Raw genomic sequence first — 17,189 nt, 5'->3', positions numbered from 1 at the left:
AGATAAAATTTAGCCTTAAATAGACATAAAGCCATCAATACCCTAATCTTTGGCAAGATTCTTTGTCAATCCCTATGCTCTATAATAAGTGCATGCCATTGTTCTATAGAGCTTAGTCACTCAATTATTGAAATCAGAACACCTCATGACATTCTTAAGCGTACCAAGGACAATCACCTTGGAACAGAAAGTTCCAAGCATTTTTTTTTTCTTTAGATAAACAATATGAACATCTGCCAAAGACAAAAAGAAGAGGGAGATGATTCATGAAAGAGCATTATCAACTGTGAGAAACCTCTGGAAAACTAACTATGTTATGTATGAAAAGGGAGTTACTGATGATTCATTCAATATGACAGGAGAGAAGATATAAATGATATTCTGAGAGAGAAAGAGTGGGTCAGGGACAGCTGCAGCAGGGCAATTTGGAAATGTTTACTGTATTACAAATATATTCAGAAATTATGAAATACAATATTAACAAATGAACGTAGTGTGTGAACATGCTGGCAGGACTGAAGCCTTCCACTTGAAAGGAAAATGCTAAAGAGCCAACAAGGACTGTCTAACCTGATCCTCGATATTTCTGTTCATCTGCAAACGTGTACATGAACAGCAAGATCAATATGTTCAGGCCGTTACTGTGAAGCATGTGGCTGCATAAATCTGCACTGACTTATCATGCAGAATGAATGCCTCTATCCCTTCTCATCTGGCTGTATTGAAGCTGTGCAGTATTTTTCTTCGTGTCATACTTAGGAAAAACAACGTGTTAACACTGCTTAACATGCCAAATGAGTGTGAGCTTGCCTCCTTTTGAAAATCACGTTGCTGAGTCATTCACCTGGAAACTCAGTCTGGATGGGGTTAATTAAATCCAGCTGGAGCAAGACACCTGACAAAGCTGCTTATTGAGAGAGCATTTGTTCTTGGATTGAGCTTTAGCACGAAGAAAATTTATATTCTGGACTTTTCTAGAAACAAGACTGGCATAGGGAAATGGGAGACTCGTCAAGAAAAGAAAGATCAAAGTGAGAAAAAGATAAGCTGCTTTGAAAATCAGGACAGATGCTGTCCAGTGGCCTTTCAAACACAGTTAATAAGGCAATGTATTTGACCCTGGGGATTGAGCTGCATAAAAGAGATGGGTAACAGGAAAACCAAAGCAGATATCCCTTAGAGTGAATGTATTATACATAGAATATATATTTCTATGTTACATATAATATAAATGACTGCATTATATGTACGTATTTCCCACGTTGTTTTGCTTTTTCTTGACCTGTTAATAATTCATTTACTAAGCTTCTTTATACAAGAAAAAAGCAAACAACGATTTTGTTATCTTAGAAAATGTAACAGTGTATGGAATACTGTTAAGAACATTTGGTTCACTGTATCACAATGAGTTCCTTTTACGAAGATCCACAGAACTCTCTTTCAGTGCTTTTAAAGCAATTGCCCTGCTGTTCCAGAGCAATTGTTTCTTTTGATATTCTAAGCACTGAGTCATAGAATTAATTGTGGTCTGCTCTTTGCCTTGCTTCCTAAGATGTTCGGAGCCTCTTTTAATCCCGAAATATAAAAAAATACATAGGGTCTTATGTATTTGCTATCTAAGTGTGTATCTGACAAGAGGAGTGTTTCTTTTTCACATTATTAATCGGATGATAGTAATTAATTTTGCTACCGCCACCCACATGCGATTTGGAACCATTTTAGCTCTATTGTTTAGGCCCATACTAACACGGAATTTGTTTACAAAGACCAACTCCATTCTTACCCAACTTAGAATATAACCTTGATTTTCAGGAAAAGTCTGAATTTCAAACATGCTGGTCCCCTCCCGCTCCCACCATAACCACATTCATGCTCCAGTATTTTAATATTTCAACAACGAAATGATATATCACATAAAAAATAGGATATTCTTATTCGGTGCATTCCAATTGATAGATCAATGTGGTTAAGTACATAACATGTCACATAGCAGAAAATGAGCTGGAATCACACTTAAGAAAAAGATAATCAGTTTCAAAATCAATACTCACAAAAATTAGTCAATATCTCAGTAGTCTCCTTACCTATGACTGTGGATGAGAGCGTTCAAAGCCAGCCCATCAGACCAGCTGGTGGTGAAGTTAATGACATTAACCTGTGGATAATTACGAGTTGATTGTCGGACCCAGCTCAGGAGAATCTTTTCACTGTTGGTTTGTTGCAATCCAGCCATGATATTTTTCATTACATTTTTGACCTATGTGTGGAAATAAATTTTCATAAGAAAATAAGAATTTCATGAGAAAATGCATTCCCTGAACAAGAACCACACAAACTCAAATTTAAATGTCCTAATCTTTGGTAATAAGTAATAGAAATTTTAGAGCCAATTAGTAATGATGAATAATAGATTCTACCAGGACGGAGTCCATTCTAATTAATTAGGAATGTATTCTGATTGGTTGGTGTCACGATACACCATTTACTGTACACATTTAATATCAGTCCTGGATTCTGTCACGTTAAACTATTGATTTTGTGCTTTTAGAATTGCTTATCTTCTTTCAGTGTATATACTAGAGAAGAGTATACAAAAACATCAGACTTGTTATTGACCGAGGACTTAATTTTAGTGTTTTTAGGACAGAAATAATGGCATGGTGGCTAGAAGAATGAGCTTATTTAATTTAAACTTAGGTTCAAATTTTACATTTGCTATTAACAAATTGTGCTAATTGGGCCATTTAATCTTTTTTAGGCCTGTTTCTTAAATGTAAAAGGTTGTTTTAAGAATTAAAGGACAACTACAGTAAAATAAAATCCCTAGGTTTATACTATTACTTAAAATAATGCAAATTATGCTTACTGACCAAAATGAAAAAAAAAACCAGGAAAATGAGTTTGCCTATTTAAACTAAAGAACACAAAAAAATCAGCAAAAGAAAAATTATTTATCCCTAAAAACTGTGAATGTATTGCCTTGAGTCTTTATGTTTGTTTTTGTTCTGTAGTCAGTTTGGTTTCATTTGTTATGGCTTTTTTTTTAGGACAGAGCTTCACATGCAATAGAAAAACAAAGGTTACAAATGCTCAAAACATGGGTCCAGAACTCTGGCTCATTTATGCAGCCTCTTCAGTTATAGGAAATGACATTTAAGATACTTCTTTTACAGAAAAAAAAATATGTTACAAAATCCATCCATACATACACAGTGTAGGTCCCTAGAGGCACATCTTACCTCTCCAGAGGAGGTGAGAGACCTGTTCTGGTGTCCAGAAGCACAGGGCTGGTGCTCCCACACCCGCTGCCCCCGCAAAGCAACCCAGGATGCTGTCACTGTTATTTCATGGTGTTCGCAATATTTTGGACCTGATAAACGAATCTAAGAGCTCTTCTTTGAAACAGTCTTAGAAGAGTCATGTCACCTGAAGAAGGCATGCTCTCCAAATACATGAGGTGTCAGTTACTGTCACAGAGACCCATTCTCTCCTAGATGACAGGGCAAAGGTCAGTATGAAGACTGAAAAGGGACCTGGTACTCTCTGAAGAAAAGAATCTTGGAAGGATCATTCTCAACAAAGTGCCTGGTATGAGCAGGGGCACCAAATGCAGACAAAACCACTGGTGCCTGGAGGGCTGTCCTACTAGTTCTCGCACCCCCCACCCTCTCTCCTCCTGCGGTACAAAATGCTTCCTGTGTCAGGTAACAGGCTCTGCCTGCATTGTCCCCTTACTCTTGTTTTGGGCAGAGAGGTTAAGGGCTTAAGGATGTGCAGCAGATGTAGGGAGAAGGGGAGGAAGACTCAAGATGCCCTCACAGGCAGAGTGCTTAGATGAGCTAGGCCAATGGTGTCCTTTTGTGTAATCACCTTGGGGTTGTGGGCGGGCCACTCTGTTCGTGGCTTCCGCCGCTGCTCCTGGAGAAGTCACAGCCCCTGTCCCAGCACACATTGTCTCCTGGCCACACTCCAGCCAGAGGAGGCAGGGCTGATGGCCCGTGTGGCTCGGGTTGTAGGCACTGGCAGGACTTCAGAGTCCACAGAGTCGGCACTTTTTCTTCTTCAGCCTTTCTGGCTCTCGCCTGCAGTGTCTCCTCCTCTGAGGAACCTGGTCCCATCGTTAAAGATCATTTGCCCCTTGCAAGCAGGAAGGTGGCAAAGAAGCCAGGGGACCTCGCTGCATTGAAAGCCCCATCGGAGAACTTGGAGATCCTACAAGGAAGATAGATAGACGAGGACCACCGGGACACTGCGTAGGAAGTCCATCGTGAAACAGCACAAGCCCTACCTCTGTCAGCCGCAGGGCATCAGCGAGGGGAAGGGAGAGGGCCGGCAGAAGTCCTACACCGGCGCGGGCTGGACGGGGGCTGCTGAGGACACCTCACAGCAGAGGTGACCAAGTACCCCCATGACTCCGCCAGCAGGAGGCGGTCCTTGAGCGAGCACCGGAATGTGCACTGGAAGCCCTGGAAGCCCTGACAGCCAGCACTGGAAGCCCTGGCTCTGGTCTGGTTTCAGGTTGGGGTCAGGGTCAAGTTCTGTGGGCGATGAAGCTCCACCTCCCTCCTGCTCCTACCAGAAGACTGGAGAGAGGTGGAAACCCAGGCCGTGGGAAGGGAGAAAAAGGCCAGACTCTTGGTTTTATTTTTATTAGTTTCTGTGCATGGGATTCTCTCCTAAGCTTTGTGCAAATGATGTATTTCTAAGTCTCATTCTTCTAACTAATCTGACGCAGAAATCCATTCTCAACACTTCTCTGGGTTTCAAAAATGCAGTGACACCACATTATAGAAAAACTATCTATATATTCTAGTATAATCATAATTACTAGGCTACTTTTTAAATATAAGTCAGGCCCCTTATCGTATACCTGAAGGAAATATATAAGTAAATGTGTTGAGTTTTTACCACCAAGGGCTTTCTTTTTGGAAAGTGTAAGGTCCATATACTACCAACATTTGTTCAGATGATGAATATTTATCGTGTATTCTAAATATGACATTTTATTTTGCTTCTTCATCCATGTAGAAGTTAACAAAGGCCTCAGGGGAAAATACATATTTTATATCTCCAATGTTAGTCATCTTTTTATGAAAGAATCAATGCAAATTTTAGGATAGACTGTTAGATCTAACTTTAAAATACTTAAAAAGGATTTGAGATGATACTTTGTAAATGTGGTAATGATTTGAAGATGTGAAATCTTTGCATATATTTATCATGATCCCTTGATAGCTAAATCTATTATTTAGAGGCAGATTATGCAGTTTTCTTAATTCCTTCTGACCTGCTTATTTAGTCAGTTACTCAGTGAATAAATAGGTCGAATAGTTATGTAAGCTATATCATTTTCTCATCATATTCTAAAGTTATTAGGTGCACAATCTCCATGCACGGTGATTACAAGACATAGACTTTTGTGTCCTGTGCTGAACCAGGGCTGGGCTCAGCACCTACTGGCTCCATGGTGGTGAGCTGCACTGATCGGGCAACCCTCCCATGATGAATTGGTTTCATTTGTGAAATGCTTTGGTCAGATTGCTCTCTATGCACGTAATGTTAAAGGGCAACAGGATATTTAATCCAAAACTCCTTTAGCATCATTATGTCATTAATTCAGCTTATCAGCCTCAGCCTCACTACTGCTTCTTCTATTTGGGTACAAATGTTGCGAAGAAAATAATAATGGTAATAATAAAGGGTAATGTAAGATAATCGGTTCTTTTCCTACTTAAAAGGCAATTACCGAGAAATCTTTATTAAGGATCAACTTTCAGTCAGACACTGAGTTGGTCCTAAAGTGAGTCTTAAAGCAGAAAAATTTTCTAACTTTTGGGCATACAGTCCTTAAGCAAGAAAATCAATTTAAACAAATGTGTGTGTGTGTGTGTGTACAGCTATATGACTATTTTTTTAAAGATTTTATTTATTTATTAGAGAGAGAGAGGGAGAGAGAGCAAGCACAGGCAGACAGAATGGCAGGCAAAGGCAGAGGGAGAAGCAGGCTCCCTGCCAAGCAAGGAGCCCGATGTGGGACTTGATCCCAGGACGCTGGGATCATGACCTGAGCCGAAGGCAGCTGCTTAACCAACTGAGCCACCCAGGCATCCCTATACGTCTATTTTTAAAAGGAAAAAGTTGAAATGTCTTTGAGCAGTGATTTCAAAAAATGACTAGGAGTTAACTGGGTAAAGAAGGTATGATAGAGATGCAGCACCAAGATTGTCCTTTAAAACGGTGTGTTGCTGCAGCTGTCAAAGCCCACTGCTGTGAGTCCTCTCAGGAACCGCGTGAGTTGGCAGAGTCAAGCCCTTCCTAGGGCAGCCCACATCTAGTGACTGATGAAGGGAAATGGTATAAAGACTCAGCCATGTCAGCCCCACTGAAGACAACGCTGAAGGGCTATTCTAGCTTCCAGTTCCCTGTGGGGTTGCAAACAGCCCTTGCTGGGAGGAGGGGAGGGAATATCTCAGTTCCAGTGCTTCTCACTCCAGTTGACATCTCCCTCCCTCAAGTACTCATCCCAAAGGTGTGCCTTAATGAATGTCCTGCCTGCTAAATTCAAGGTCTACTTTCCACAATCCATCCTGTGATGACAAGGAGCCATGGTGGAGGGGTAGGAGTAGAGAGGAGTAGGGATAGTCTTCTACAAGGGAAGGATGGTTGTGTGAAGGAAACTGGAGCAAGAACTATCTTGCATCCAAGGCGTTAGGTAGGCAGGAGTTTACAGCAAGGGCTTTCAGCAGCACCAAAACCATCGTTCTCTTGTATGATGGGCAAATAATAAATAAATAAACATTGCCATTAAAAGTAGCCCTGGATTTGAGTATCTCCTTTGACTTAGCCAGCAAAGGGGGGGACCTGACCTCAAATAGCACACTACTGTTTGCAGGATATGTTTGTATCTCCAGCTGGTTGTAAGAACTGAGCTGACCACCCTAAAAAGGAAGGTCTGCACTTAAAAAAGAAAGACGAAAAAGATGCCTAACACACGTTGTCTGTTTCACAGTTTTGTCCAAAGCTGTTTATTTCTCAATAGAGGCATTATTTTTCAGACTAACAATTTTATTTACATGGAAACTGGAAAAAAACAGTGACGGGAAAGATAGGGTAGGCATTCCTGAGCTTTTACAAGTGCAAAGAGAAGTCCGCATGGCACTATTAGTAACATACCATGTGGCACTGGAACAAAAGATTCACATCCTTCCATCTCTTAATGCCATTTTCAATCTGTTAGATCCAGAAAGTACATTAGGTTGATCGGTGCTGAGATTCAATGGCTTTTTTGACTACTTAATAGGAAGGCAAATACCTATTCTTGGTGAAAACACCTCCTGGGATTCAATGGGTTACGATGCGTATTGTGCAGGAAGAATTTTTGTAAGCGTTTTTAGTAGTTTTAAGAGAACCAAGCAGGATGATAGAAGAGAGAGAAGATAAGGAGGCCGAGGCTGAGAAGAGTCTACATCCTTGCAATCACAAGGATATGGTGACTCAAGGACATCGCTGTAAAACAATAGACTCTAAGAGAGGTCTCAGACAAGGAAAGAGTGTAAAATCATTCCTTCTGGTATTCCATAATATGAAAGTCCCCTCTATATGCTAATTTTTTTTAAATGAGCAAGCTCACAAGCAAATGAAAAAAAGTATCAGGGTAGTTTTGAAACTCTATATTGCAATGGTTGGAGATAGAGTTGGAAAGGGTTTCAAGAAAATAAGTGTGAGATCATATCAGAGACAATTTGGGTCAAAAATACAATTACAATAGCCTTTTGGGTCTCTGTGCATGCCTAACTTTTCATGCTGGCTCTGTCATGACCAACATCTCTGCAACTTTAGTGTCTTCTGCAAGATGGGGTCCCTCCATGAACTATTTGTTACTAGACCATAAGATAAATACAATAGTCCATTAGTAACTTCTGTAACAATTTTATAAGGTTCTACATACATCTGTTGAGTTTAATTTTAAAATGGCTTGGGTTTTCGGTATCTTTTTATTTCATTTTTGTAGTGCTTCAGTGTTATTATGATTTACACACAATGGAAAAGAGGAAAAAACTGTTCTTTCCTTAAGAGAGTTTGAGAAGTACTCAGCAACAGAAATAAACCAGTTTGGTGGTGGGGGGGGGGCTATGTTGCCTTGCTCATTCTATTTGACACCATCACTATGTGGAAAAGGCCCAGAATTGGGAATCTCGGGTTCATTTAAAATTCTCATGCTCTGTTTTCTGTCGTCATCCACTATGCTGTCCTCTATCTCTTCCCATATTTTTTAAAAATATTTTATTTATTTATTTGACAGAGATCACAAGTAGGCAGATAGGCAAGCAGGGGGTGGGGAAGCAGGCTCCCTGCTGAGCAGAGAGTCTGATATGGGGCTTGATCCCAGGACCCTGGGATCATGACCTGAGCTGAAGGCAGAGGCTTTAACCCACTGAGCCACCCGGGCGCTCTGATCTCTTCCCATATTGCTGTGATATAAGATTGAGCCTGCTCAGAGTGTTTAGAACAAAAGGATATGGGGGTCAATTGGCTCGATACGTGGGTCAGTTCACCTGCTGAGTTGAATAGGTATCCTTCTGGTCTACATACTGACTCTGAGCAGGAGCAAAGTACGGTTTAAGTTAAGTCAACCCTACTAAATGAAGTAGTGATACTTGCTACAATAAGGATAAACCTCAAAGATGATGTTTAGTTAAAGAAACTAGATATAAAAGAACACTTATTATGTCATTTCATTGACATGAAATGTCCAAAAAGGCAAACATAGGAACAGAAAATACATAAATGGTTGCCCAGGGCTGAGGGTTGGAGTGGGGTGTGACCATAAATAGGCATAAGATGGACCTGTGCTAAAATTAATTGTTTTCATGATTTTACAACCTTGCAAATATCCCAAAAAACTTTGATGGACTGGGGAAAAAAAGTTTCTTACTCAAAATAATTTGAGAAGCCCTGGGAAAGAGAACTAAACCAGTTGGTACGCTTTGAATTTTATACTTAGAATAAGTAAATTTATGATATATAAACTACATATCAAAATTGTTTTATAAAAAAATTAATCTCTGCTAGTAAAAAAGCAGATATCCCAATTTTCCTCCAGATTCTTAACATATGAGTAGAAAAATCCAAGCAATCAAAATTATTCATATGATACACCTGTTGTGACAATGGCATAGTGCACTGCCTTGCAGATACTCTCTTGTTTAATCCTGACAAGAAATATACATGTTAATTATTATTTTTCTATTTTGACAGTGAGGGAATTATGGCCCAGAAACGGATGGCATTATACCCAATGTCACTACCAGATGGTGAATGAGAGAGTTGAAATTTCAGCCCATGCTGGTCTGAGTGAAAAAATGTATACTCTTTTCACTAAACCAAATGACCTTTGATCTGTTTTACAGAGGTCCAATAAGTATAGACATTCAGAAAACCCTATGCTGAGGTATTCAGAAAAAAATGCAATTCTGAAAGCAGATTATGAAGTTAGTTTGTATGTACAATATATATACAGATAATAATATCCCACCAATCTTTTATTGACATTAACTTATGTTGAGGAATACAAAGGATTTGTAGAGTCTCATTCATTTGGTAGTGATTAATAGTTTTTACAAAATTATGTAGTTTCACATGAGGGCAAGTTATAGAAGACACATATTTGTGAAAAATATTTTTATTAACCTATTGATAAGATCTTTTTTGGCTCATCTCCACACATGAAAATAAAATTTAGAAAAAAATGTTTCTACAAATGTTCTAGAACCTGTTTTATAATTTGATGATCCTTCACATTTCAAATGACATCAGTTGTGCCAGTTTGAAAGGCAGTGCTATGGAGAGGGGCTTTGTATTGCTAGAGGTATGTATGTTTGCTTTGCAGGTCAAGGGTAAAAATGAAAGGAAGGATCAGCAACATTTGACACAAAAAGGAAACATTCATTAGGATTCTTACCTGCCAGTGGAGGATTATATTCCAGATCAAACCAAGAGTCAGTTTGTGATTTCCATCTACTATGTCAGTGCTTCCGATATTCACTAAATCAACCTGTTAAAGATAAAGAGAAAACATTTGAAGGAAAGAGACAAAATGTCTATTTGGAAAGAAAACAAAATGTGAAGGTAATTGCATTTAGCTATTTTCAGAGCCTAAGCATTATTACAGCTTTTAAAAAATAATCTAAAAATGAAACAAAATGCATTTTTGAATGCACTCTTTTTAACAAACAAGTGCCCCTGGACACATTTACAAAGAGATAGGAAATGAATGTACATTTAGTATATAAATAGATTACTGCAGATTAAAGAGTCCAATCAGAATATCTTCAAATAAAATGTATAACAATGATAATTCATAAAGGATGCCTAAAATTAATAACTGATTCCTAATACAAAGTTGAAACTCAATAAAAAGAAATTTCATCAGTCCTTTGATGTTGCTCAAAGGAGTGCTATTATAATCAGTCATAGCTGAATTTAACTAAAATGCCCTTGCTTTAGAAACATATATTTGAATTCTAATAAAAAATGGAGCTATGGTGAGCTCTCTTTGTTCTATCTATGACTGGGTTTGGGAATCAAAATTTAAAAAAAAAATTAAAGCAAATCCTGTCTCCTGTCCTTTATGTTTCTAATATATTTAGGTGGAGTCAGGTTAAACATAAGCATCAGACATATAAGTGCATGAGAAGATGTTCAGCATTGTTAACCATTAAGAAAATGCAATTTATATCCACAATGAGCTAACACTATACCCATCATAATGGCTAAAATTTTAAAATAGTGACAACGTCATATCCCACTGAGGATATGGACAAACTGAATCACTCATGCATGGCTGGAAGAAATGAATGGTACAGGCACTCTGGAAAACATTCTGGCACTTTCTTGCAAAACTCAGCATGGGTTTAGCATACAATCCAGCAATTGGGCTCTTAGGCATTTATACCAAAGCAATGAAAACTTATATTTATATAAAATCTATGTGCATGTGTTCATATCATCTTCATTTGTAACAGTCAAACGCAGCCATCTGGGAGAACAGCCCACGTGCCCTTCAAGCATGAATGGTTAAACAAGCTGTGGTACATCCATACCATGGAATACCACTCTATGATGAAAAGGAACAAATTACTAACACACAGAGTAACCTGGGTGAATCTCATGGGAAGTATGCTAAGTTGAAAAAACAAAGCCAATCTCAAAGGGTTATGTATAGTATGGATTCAATATAACAGTTTTGAATAGACAAAGTTCTGGAAATGGGAGAAAAGGGTAGCAATTGCCAGAGGCCAGAGATTGGGGTGAGTGAGTTGGGTAGGTGGAGGTGGTTATAAAAGGGCAGCATGAAGGGCCCCTGGGTGGCTCAATCAGTTAAGTGTCTGCCTTTGGCTCAGGTCATGATCTTAGAGTCCAGGGATCAAGCCCCACATCGGGCTCCCTGCTCAACAGGGAGTCTGCTTCTCCCTTTGCCCCTCACCCCAGTCAAGCTGTCTCTCTCTCTCTCTCTCTCTCAAATAAATAAAATCTTTAAAAATAAAAATTTAAAAAAATAAAAGGGCAGCTCGAGGGATCCTTGTGGTGATAGATGGGTTCTGCATCTAGTCTGTGATGGTGGATACACACATGTACATGTGTGATAATGCACAGAATTAAAAATACCTGTGTATGCATATGTGAGTGCAAGTAAAATTCAGGAACTATGAATAGTACGGGTGGCTTATATCAATGCCGATGTGTGTAGTAATATCATCCCATAGTTTTACAGTATATTACCACTGGGATAAATCTTGGCTAAAGGATCTCTCACTATTATTGCTTACAACTACATGAGAATTTACAACTATCTCAAAGTGAGAAGATTATCTAAAAAATGGGCATCTGGGGATACTTTAATGGTATAATACATCAAAGTAAAACAAATAAGCACCTTCAGATTAAGGTCTATAGAGTGGGTGTGAAACAGTTAGAACAGTAGTGAGGGTTAAGAAGTAACTCAGATTTCTTTCCCTATTTACTGTCTTTGGCTGACTATTCCCTTTGGTTGAATTTCTTTTGGTCGCCTCAAGGATCCTGCCAATTTGTCCTGTCCTGAGGGCAGCAACCTGAGAGAGTTGCTCACTCCTCATCCTCCCTGGATATCTTCTCTAAATAGCCACGAGTCATTTTGATTAAACCTTTCATCTTCTCAGGCTCTAAACCCTTACTGGTCAACGTGTCACTCCAATCTATCTTTCCCATTTGTTTATTCCTTAAGTAAGATGAGTTTGCCACTCTCTCACTTAATGGCGAATTATATTCCTTATCATTCACCTTAATATTCTAAATGTTATTACAACTTGAAAATATGAAGCTTTCTGGGAAATCCAGGTGAAAACAATAAAAAAGGATACCCTTTTGTATAATTGTCAAATCACTCCCAATTACACCTCCTATAAACTTACTTACAGGTCTAGTGGATAATCAAATAATCAAAATTATTTTAGTATCCCAACAATATAAACATTATTGGTGTGGTGGCTTAAAACAAATGAAAAATACAGAAAATAATGTAGAATCATTTGAACAAGGACAGAATATCAAGATACAAGTCCAGAGTTGAATTCCACATATATTTTATAGTAGAGGATATTACTGAGCTATGCAATCGATTAGATGTGAGGATTGGTACCATCAGGAATTTCCAGAGAAGTCAGCCTGAAGTAGTATGAAAATAGACATTTCACTAAAGCTCAGTTGAGAAGTGGATAAATGAATGTCCTGAAAACTGGTTAATATGAAAGACTTTGACTTTCTTGGGTAGAGGAAAGTCAAAGCGATACTGCCAGTATAAGGTATTACATGTCTATTTAGTTCTGTAATGCAGATACTTTCTGTTGTACACTTGAATTTCAGGAGGAGCCTATGCAAGTTTGCCCTAATTCAGTATGCTATTGTTAATTTTAATATTTCAAATTACTGAGCATTCACATAAATTTGTCCTACACAGGTGGATAATAATTTGCTATAATATTGTTGAACTGAACAAAGTAGAATACAACAAGTTTCTAGATTTTATTAGGGAAACAAAAAATAGAGATCCCAAGGGAGATTAATAACTCAAAAACAAGAAAGAACCATGATCTACATTTCACTTGGAGATTTCTTATGTGGCAGAAAAGGAAGGAGTTCCTCCACATGGAAAAGCTACTATAAATTTATCATTTGACTCACTGATGCATTCATTCAACAAATACATTTTGGATACATGTCAGGCACTGATGTACTGAGAGCACAAAGGAGAAAAAATGTTCTTGCTTTCTGGAACTTAACTATAGTGAGAATGATAATTAGACATACATTGTTGAAAATTCAGTTACTTTAATGGAGAAGATGTGATTATTATTATTATTATTTTTTTTTTAGGAGACAGACCTATACTGGCGAAATCACTGCTGGTAGTTATGTTTGGACTTGCCAAAGGGATCATCCTGTGGAGACTTAGAGCAAGTAACAGGCATGCCTAGATCGACTTTCATAAGCTTTCTCTCTGTATCAGCAGGGAGAGAGTTCTGCTTTTTCTTTATCCTCATAAAATCCCTCCTAAGATCCAATCTCTATTATATCCAGGTACTGTGCTCAGCTTTGAATAATTTTTTTAAAAAGTTCATAAGCTAATAGCAGGCCATACAATAGAAATTAATTAAAATTAAATAGGATCTAGAAATTCCACTTCTAGATATATCCCCAAAGAACAGCAAGCAGGGACTTGAACAGATATCTGTATACCATTATTCATAGCAGGGTTACTCAAAATAGTCAAAAGGTGAAAACAACACAAATGTCCATTGACCAACGAATGGACAAGCAAAAATGTGATATATACGTACAATGAAATATTATTCAGCCTTAAAAAGGAAGGAAATTCTGACAAATGCTACAACATAGACGAACTTTGAAAACATTGTGTTAAGTAAAAATATCCTTCCAGACACAAAATGAGAAATATTATATGACTCCACTTATATCTGATGCCTAGAAAAGTCAAAATGTATAGAGAAATAAAGTAGAATAGAACTTATCAGGGGCTGGAGAAAAGGGGAATAGGAAGTTACTGGTAAGAGTTCCAGTGTTTTAATGATGAAAAAGTTTTGGAGATGTATAGTGTTGCTAGGTGCATACCAATGGGAATGTACTTAATGTCACAGAAGTATATGGTTAAAAAGTTGCTTTACATGGTAAATTTTATGTTAGGTCTCTTTTATTACATTAAAAATAAATAATCAAAGAAGCCATTGGAAGACACATACACACAGAAGCCATAGACAATATCTAAAGGAGGGTGCACGGATGTTCCAATAACACTTATTTATAACAGTGGGAAAAACAGGTAATGGTGTCTCTTGGAGACTCCAGGGAGCGAAAAAATATATATATATATTATGGCAGGGTAGCAAAAGAACAAGAAGATATTCAGTATTTATTGAATCTGTGAAGAAGGAACCTAAAGACTGGAAGAAAGAAAGTGGCAGGCAGAAAAGGCATGCCAAGAAGATCCCACATGACCGAAGATAGGGAGATGGGGTAAAGGATATTACCTGATTGGGACTTAGAAGTATTGTGCTCAAGGACAAGGTGGGATGGGGTAAAATTGTTCAACTATCTGGGACAGGATTATGAAGAATCTTTAAAACCTAATTCACACAAGGAACTGACTGTTAGAGAGGAGTTAATAAAGTAGAGAGGCAATAGCAGCAGCAAATTTGTATAGATCTCAGCTAACTGTTATAGGCCCTAAACAATAGCATAGATCATTCATAGATATCTCAAAAACTAATACAAAGAAGCTTAAACTTTTGTCAGAGACAACAACCTTTCTCACAATTCTGAACTCTAACAAATGTGCATTTTATAATAACATATTGCGTCTTTAATTACAACTTTACAAGTAACGTAGTCAACTTTCAATAAACAGAGCAGAGCATTAAATCTTAGTTTTGTGGAGAGGGTCTGTAGACAGTTACAATAATGCTATCCAATTTATGTAACTTTGTTTATTTAAAATTATATTTTGTTAGTTTAGTTTTTTCCTGCCAGTATTATTCACTATGTCATCAGAGTCAATGGGGCATGGACCACCTCTGTTTCATTGGTGGTCCCTGCCCTAGAGCACAGTAAGTAAATACCATGGTTTGTAAGTGGTGATTCACTTATACATTCTCTATTTCATATGCCTCAGGGGCTGGCTCTTATCCCACTGGAGTTTGTACCAATCATCATTCCTTTCCAAAGGTCCAAACTTGATTAAGTCATGTTGCCATAAGGGGGTATCGCATTGTAAGAAACACTAACCACTTTTGAGTGGCAAACTAGATACCAATCTTGGTGTTGTTTTCTATTTATGTGTGTGTATGTAATCTATTTTTGTTCTTTTTAGAAATATTTTATGGCTTTATGTATAGTCACATGAATATATTTTACGGAAATGTGTGAGTGAGATCTCACACATGCATCTCTCCTGCTTTTCTTGAGGCTAGTTTTCTTTTCAGTTTTTGCATGCCCCTCTTTCTTCCCCTGACTTCTTTCCTAACCTGACCTAAAAGACTTTCATATTTTCTCCCTATTCATATGATCTCTGTATATGTGAGTGTGTATGTGTGTTATCATAAAGGCACAAATATACAGGGTTTTATATTCTCCCCAAAATAGCATATTATTCAGATTCTATCGAATATTGCTTTTATCAAACAATAATCCCTTTTATTCATTCATTTTAATGGCTGCATAAGATTCATAGTTTGGGTGTATCCTAAAGTATTTAGTCAGTTCCCTGTTAGTGGACATTTATTTTGTTTCTACATTTGTAATATTTGTTTTGTTTTGCCACTTAATATAATATTGCAACAGACATCTTGTACATAAATTTCAGATAACTGATGCTTTTATCATTACAATAGCTAGTCCCGGAAAGTATTTTCTAGAGCAAAGATACACATATATATATTTTAAAATTTTGGTGGCTTTTTCTTTTTTTATTTTTATTTTTGAGAGAGAGAGAGATAGTGAGCATGAATGGTGGGAGGTATGTTAGGGGAGGGAAAGAGGGAGAAGCAAGCTCCCCACTGAGCAGAGATCCCAATTCAGGACTCCATCCCAGGACCCTGGGTTCAGGACCTGAGCCACAGGCAGACGCTTAACTGACTGAGCCACACAGGCACCTTAGTAGGGTTGTTTTTTTTTTTTTAACAAAAAGGTTTTAGCATTTAATATTTTAACCAGCAATGTGTATGAATGGGCTCTTCCCTTCCCAGCAATAGATGTTTTTGATTTTCATTTTGCCTGTCTGATGAGTAAAAAGATTTTGCATTGTTTATTTATTTCCATGATTCTTACTTCTTCTGGAATATCTTTTTGTATGGCTGATGATTACAATTTCACCTGTAAATTGTCTGTTAATACAGTTTGTTCATTTTTCTATAGATAGATTTTCTTCATAATTTTAAAAGCTCTTTGCAACTAGTAGCTAACATGTATTATTTACTACATGTAAGACATATTTTAATCAAGTTTATATAGTTCAACAATCTAATTTTGAATTCACATTCATAAGTGAGATTGTCTTATATATTTTTAATTTAATTTTATGTTTCCTGACTGTTGGTACTATAGTTATTCTGATATCGCAAAAGGAATTGCAGGGTTTTATCTTATTATATACTTTGGAATACCCTAAAATATAGGAATTACTTTTTCTTTAAGGATTAGGTTAAACTCACATGTGAGAATCCTGGTATATATTTCCATTGTAAGTCTCTAATACTTAATATTTTCTGAAGCAATTGTTGTAGTTTAATTCTCTGCTATTCTTATGTCAATTTTAGTAATTTGCATTGTTCTAGGAGATCATCCATGTCTCAGATTTTTAAAAATTAATTTCCCAGAACTGCTTGTAATATTCTCTCAGTTTCTTCTGAATCTGTGGTTGCACATCCTTTCTCATTACTAATCTTGTCTATTTTTCATTCTCTTCTTATTTTCTTTTGTTAGGATTAGAAGAGGTTTATCTCTTTTGTTGATCTATTCAAAGGGCTAGCTTTTGAACTCAATTCGAACTATATTTTTCAGTCTTCTATTTTGAATTTACTTTTCATTATTGTTTTTCCTTTTATAATCTCTGAAGTTGTATACTTATTTTATCTCCATCT

At 37.3% G+C, this 17,189-nt stretch overlaps 1 protein-coding gene across 7 annotated transcripts in view; it reads right to left on the bottom strand.

Annotated features, from left to right (window-relative positions):
- Positions 1-17,189, bottom strand: part of DMD (dystrophin) — a 1,990,807-nt gene that overhangs the window by 1,682,067 nt on the left and 291,551 nt on the right. For all 7 annotated transcript variants that reach the window (XM_044235639.1, XM_044235638.1, XM_044235634.1 and 4 more), the window contains exons 5-6: positions 9,962-10,054; positions 2,085-2,257 (exon numbers count right to left, since the gene is read on the bottom strand). In XM_044235639.1, coding sequence (XP_044091574.1) covers positions 2,085-2,257; positions 9,962-10,054 — 266 coding nt within the window. The remainder of the gene's footprint in view (positions 1-2,084; positions 2,258-9,961; positions 10,055-17,189) is intronic.

The sequence above is a fragment of the Neovison vison genome, chromosome X (genome assembly GCF_020171115.1).
Source record: "Neovison vison isolate M4711 chromosome X, ASM_NN_V1, whole genome shotgun sequence".
Lineage (NCBI taxonomy): Eukaryota > Metazoa > Chordata > Mammalia > Carnivora > Mustelidae > Neogale > Neogale vison.
The sequence above is the reverse complement of the archived record's forward strand: the minus strand, read 5'-3'. Positions and strand labels throughout refer to the sequence as shown.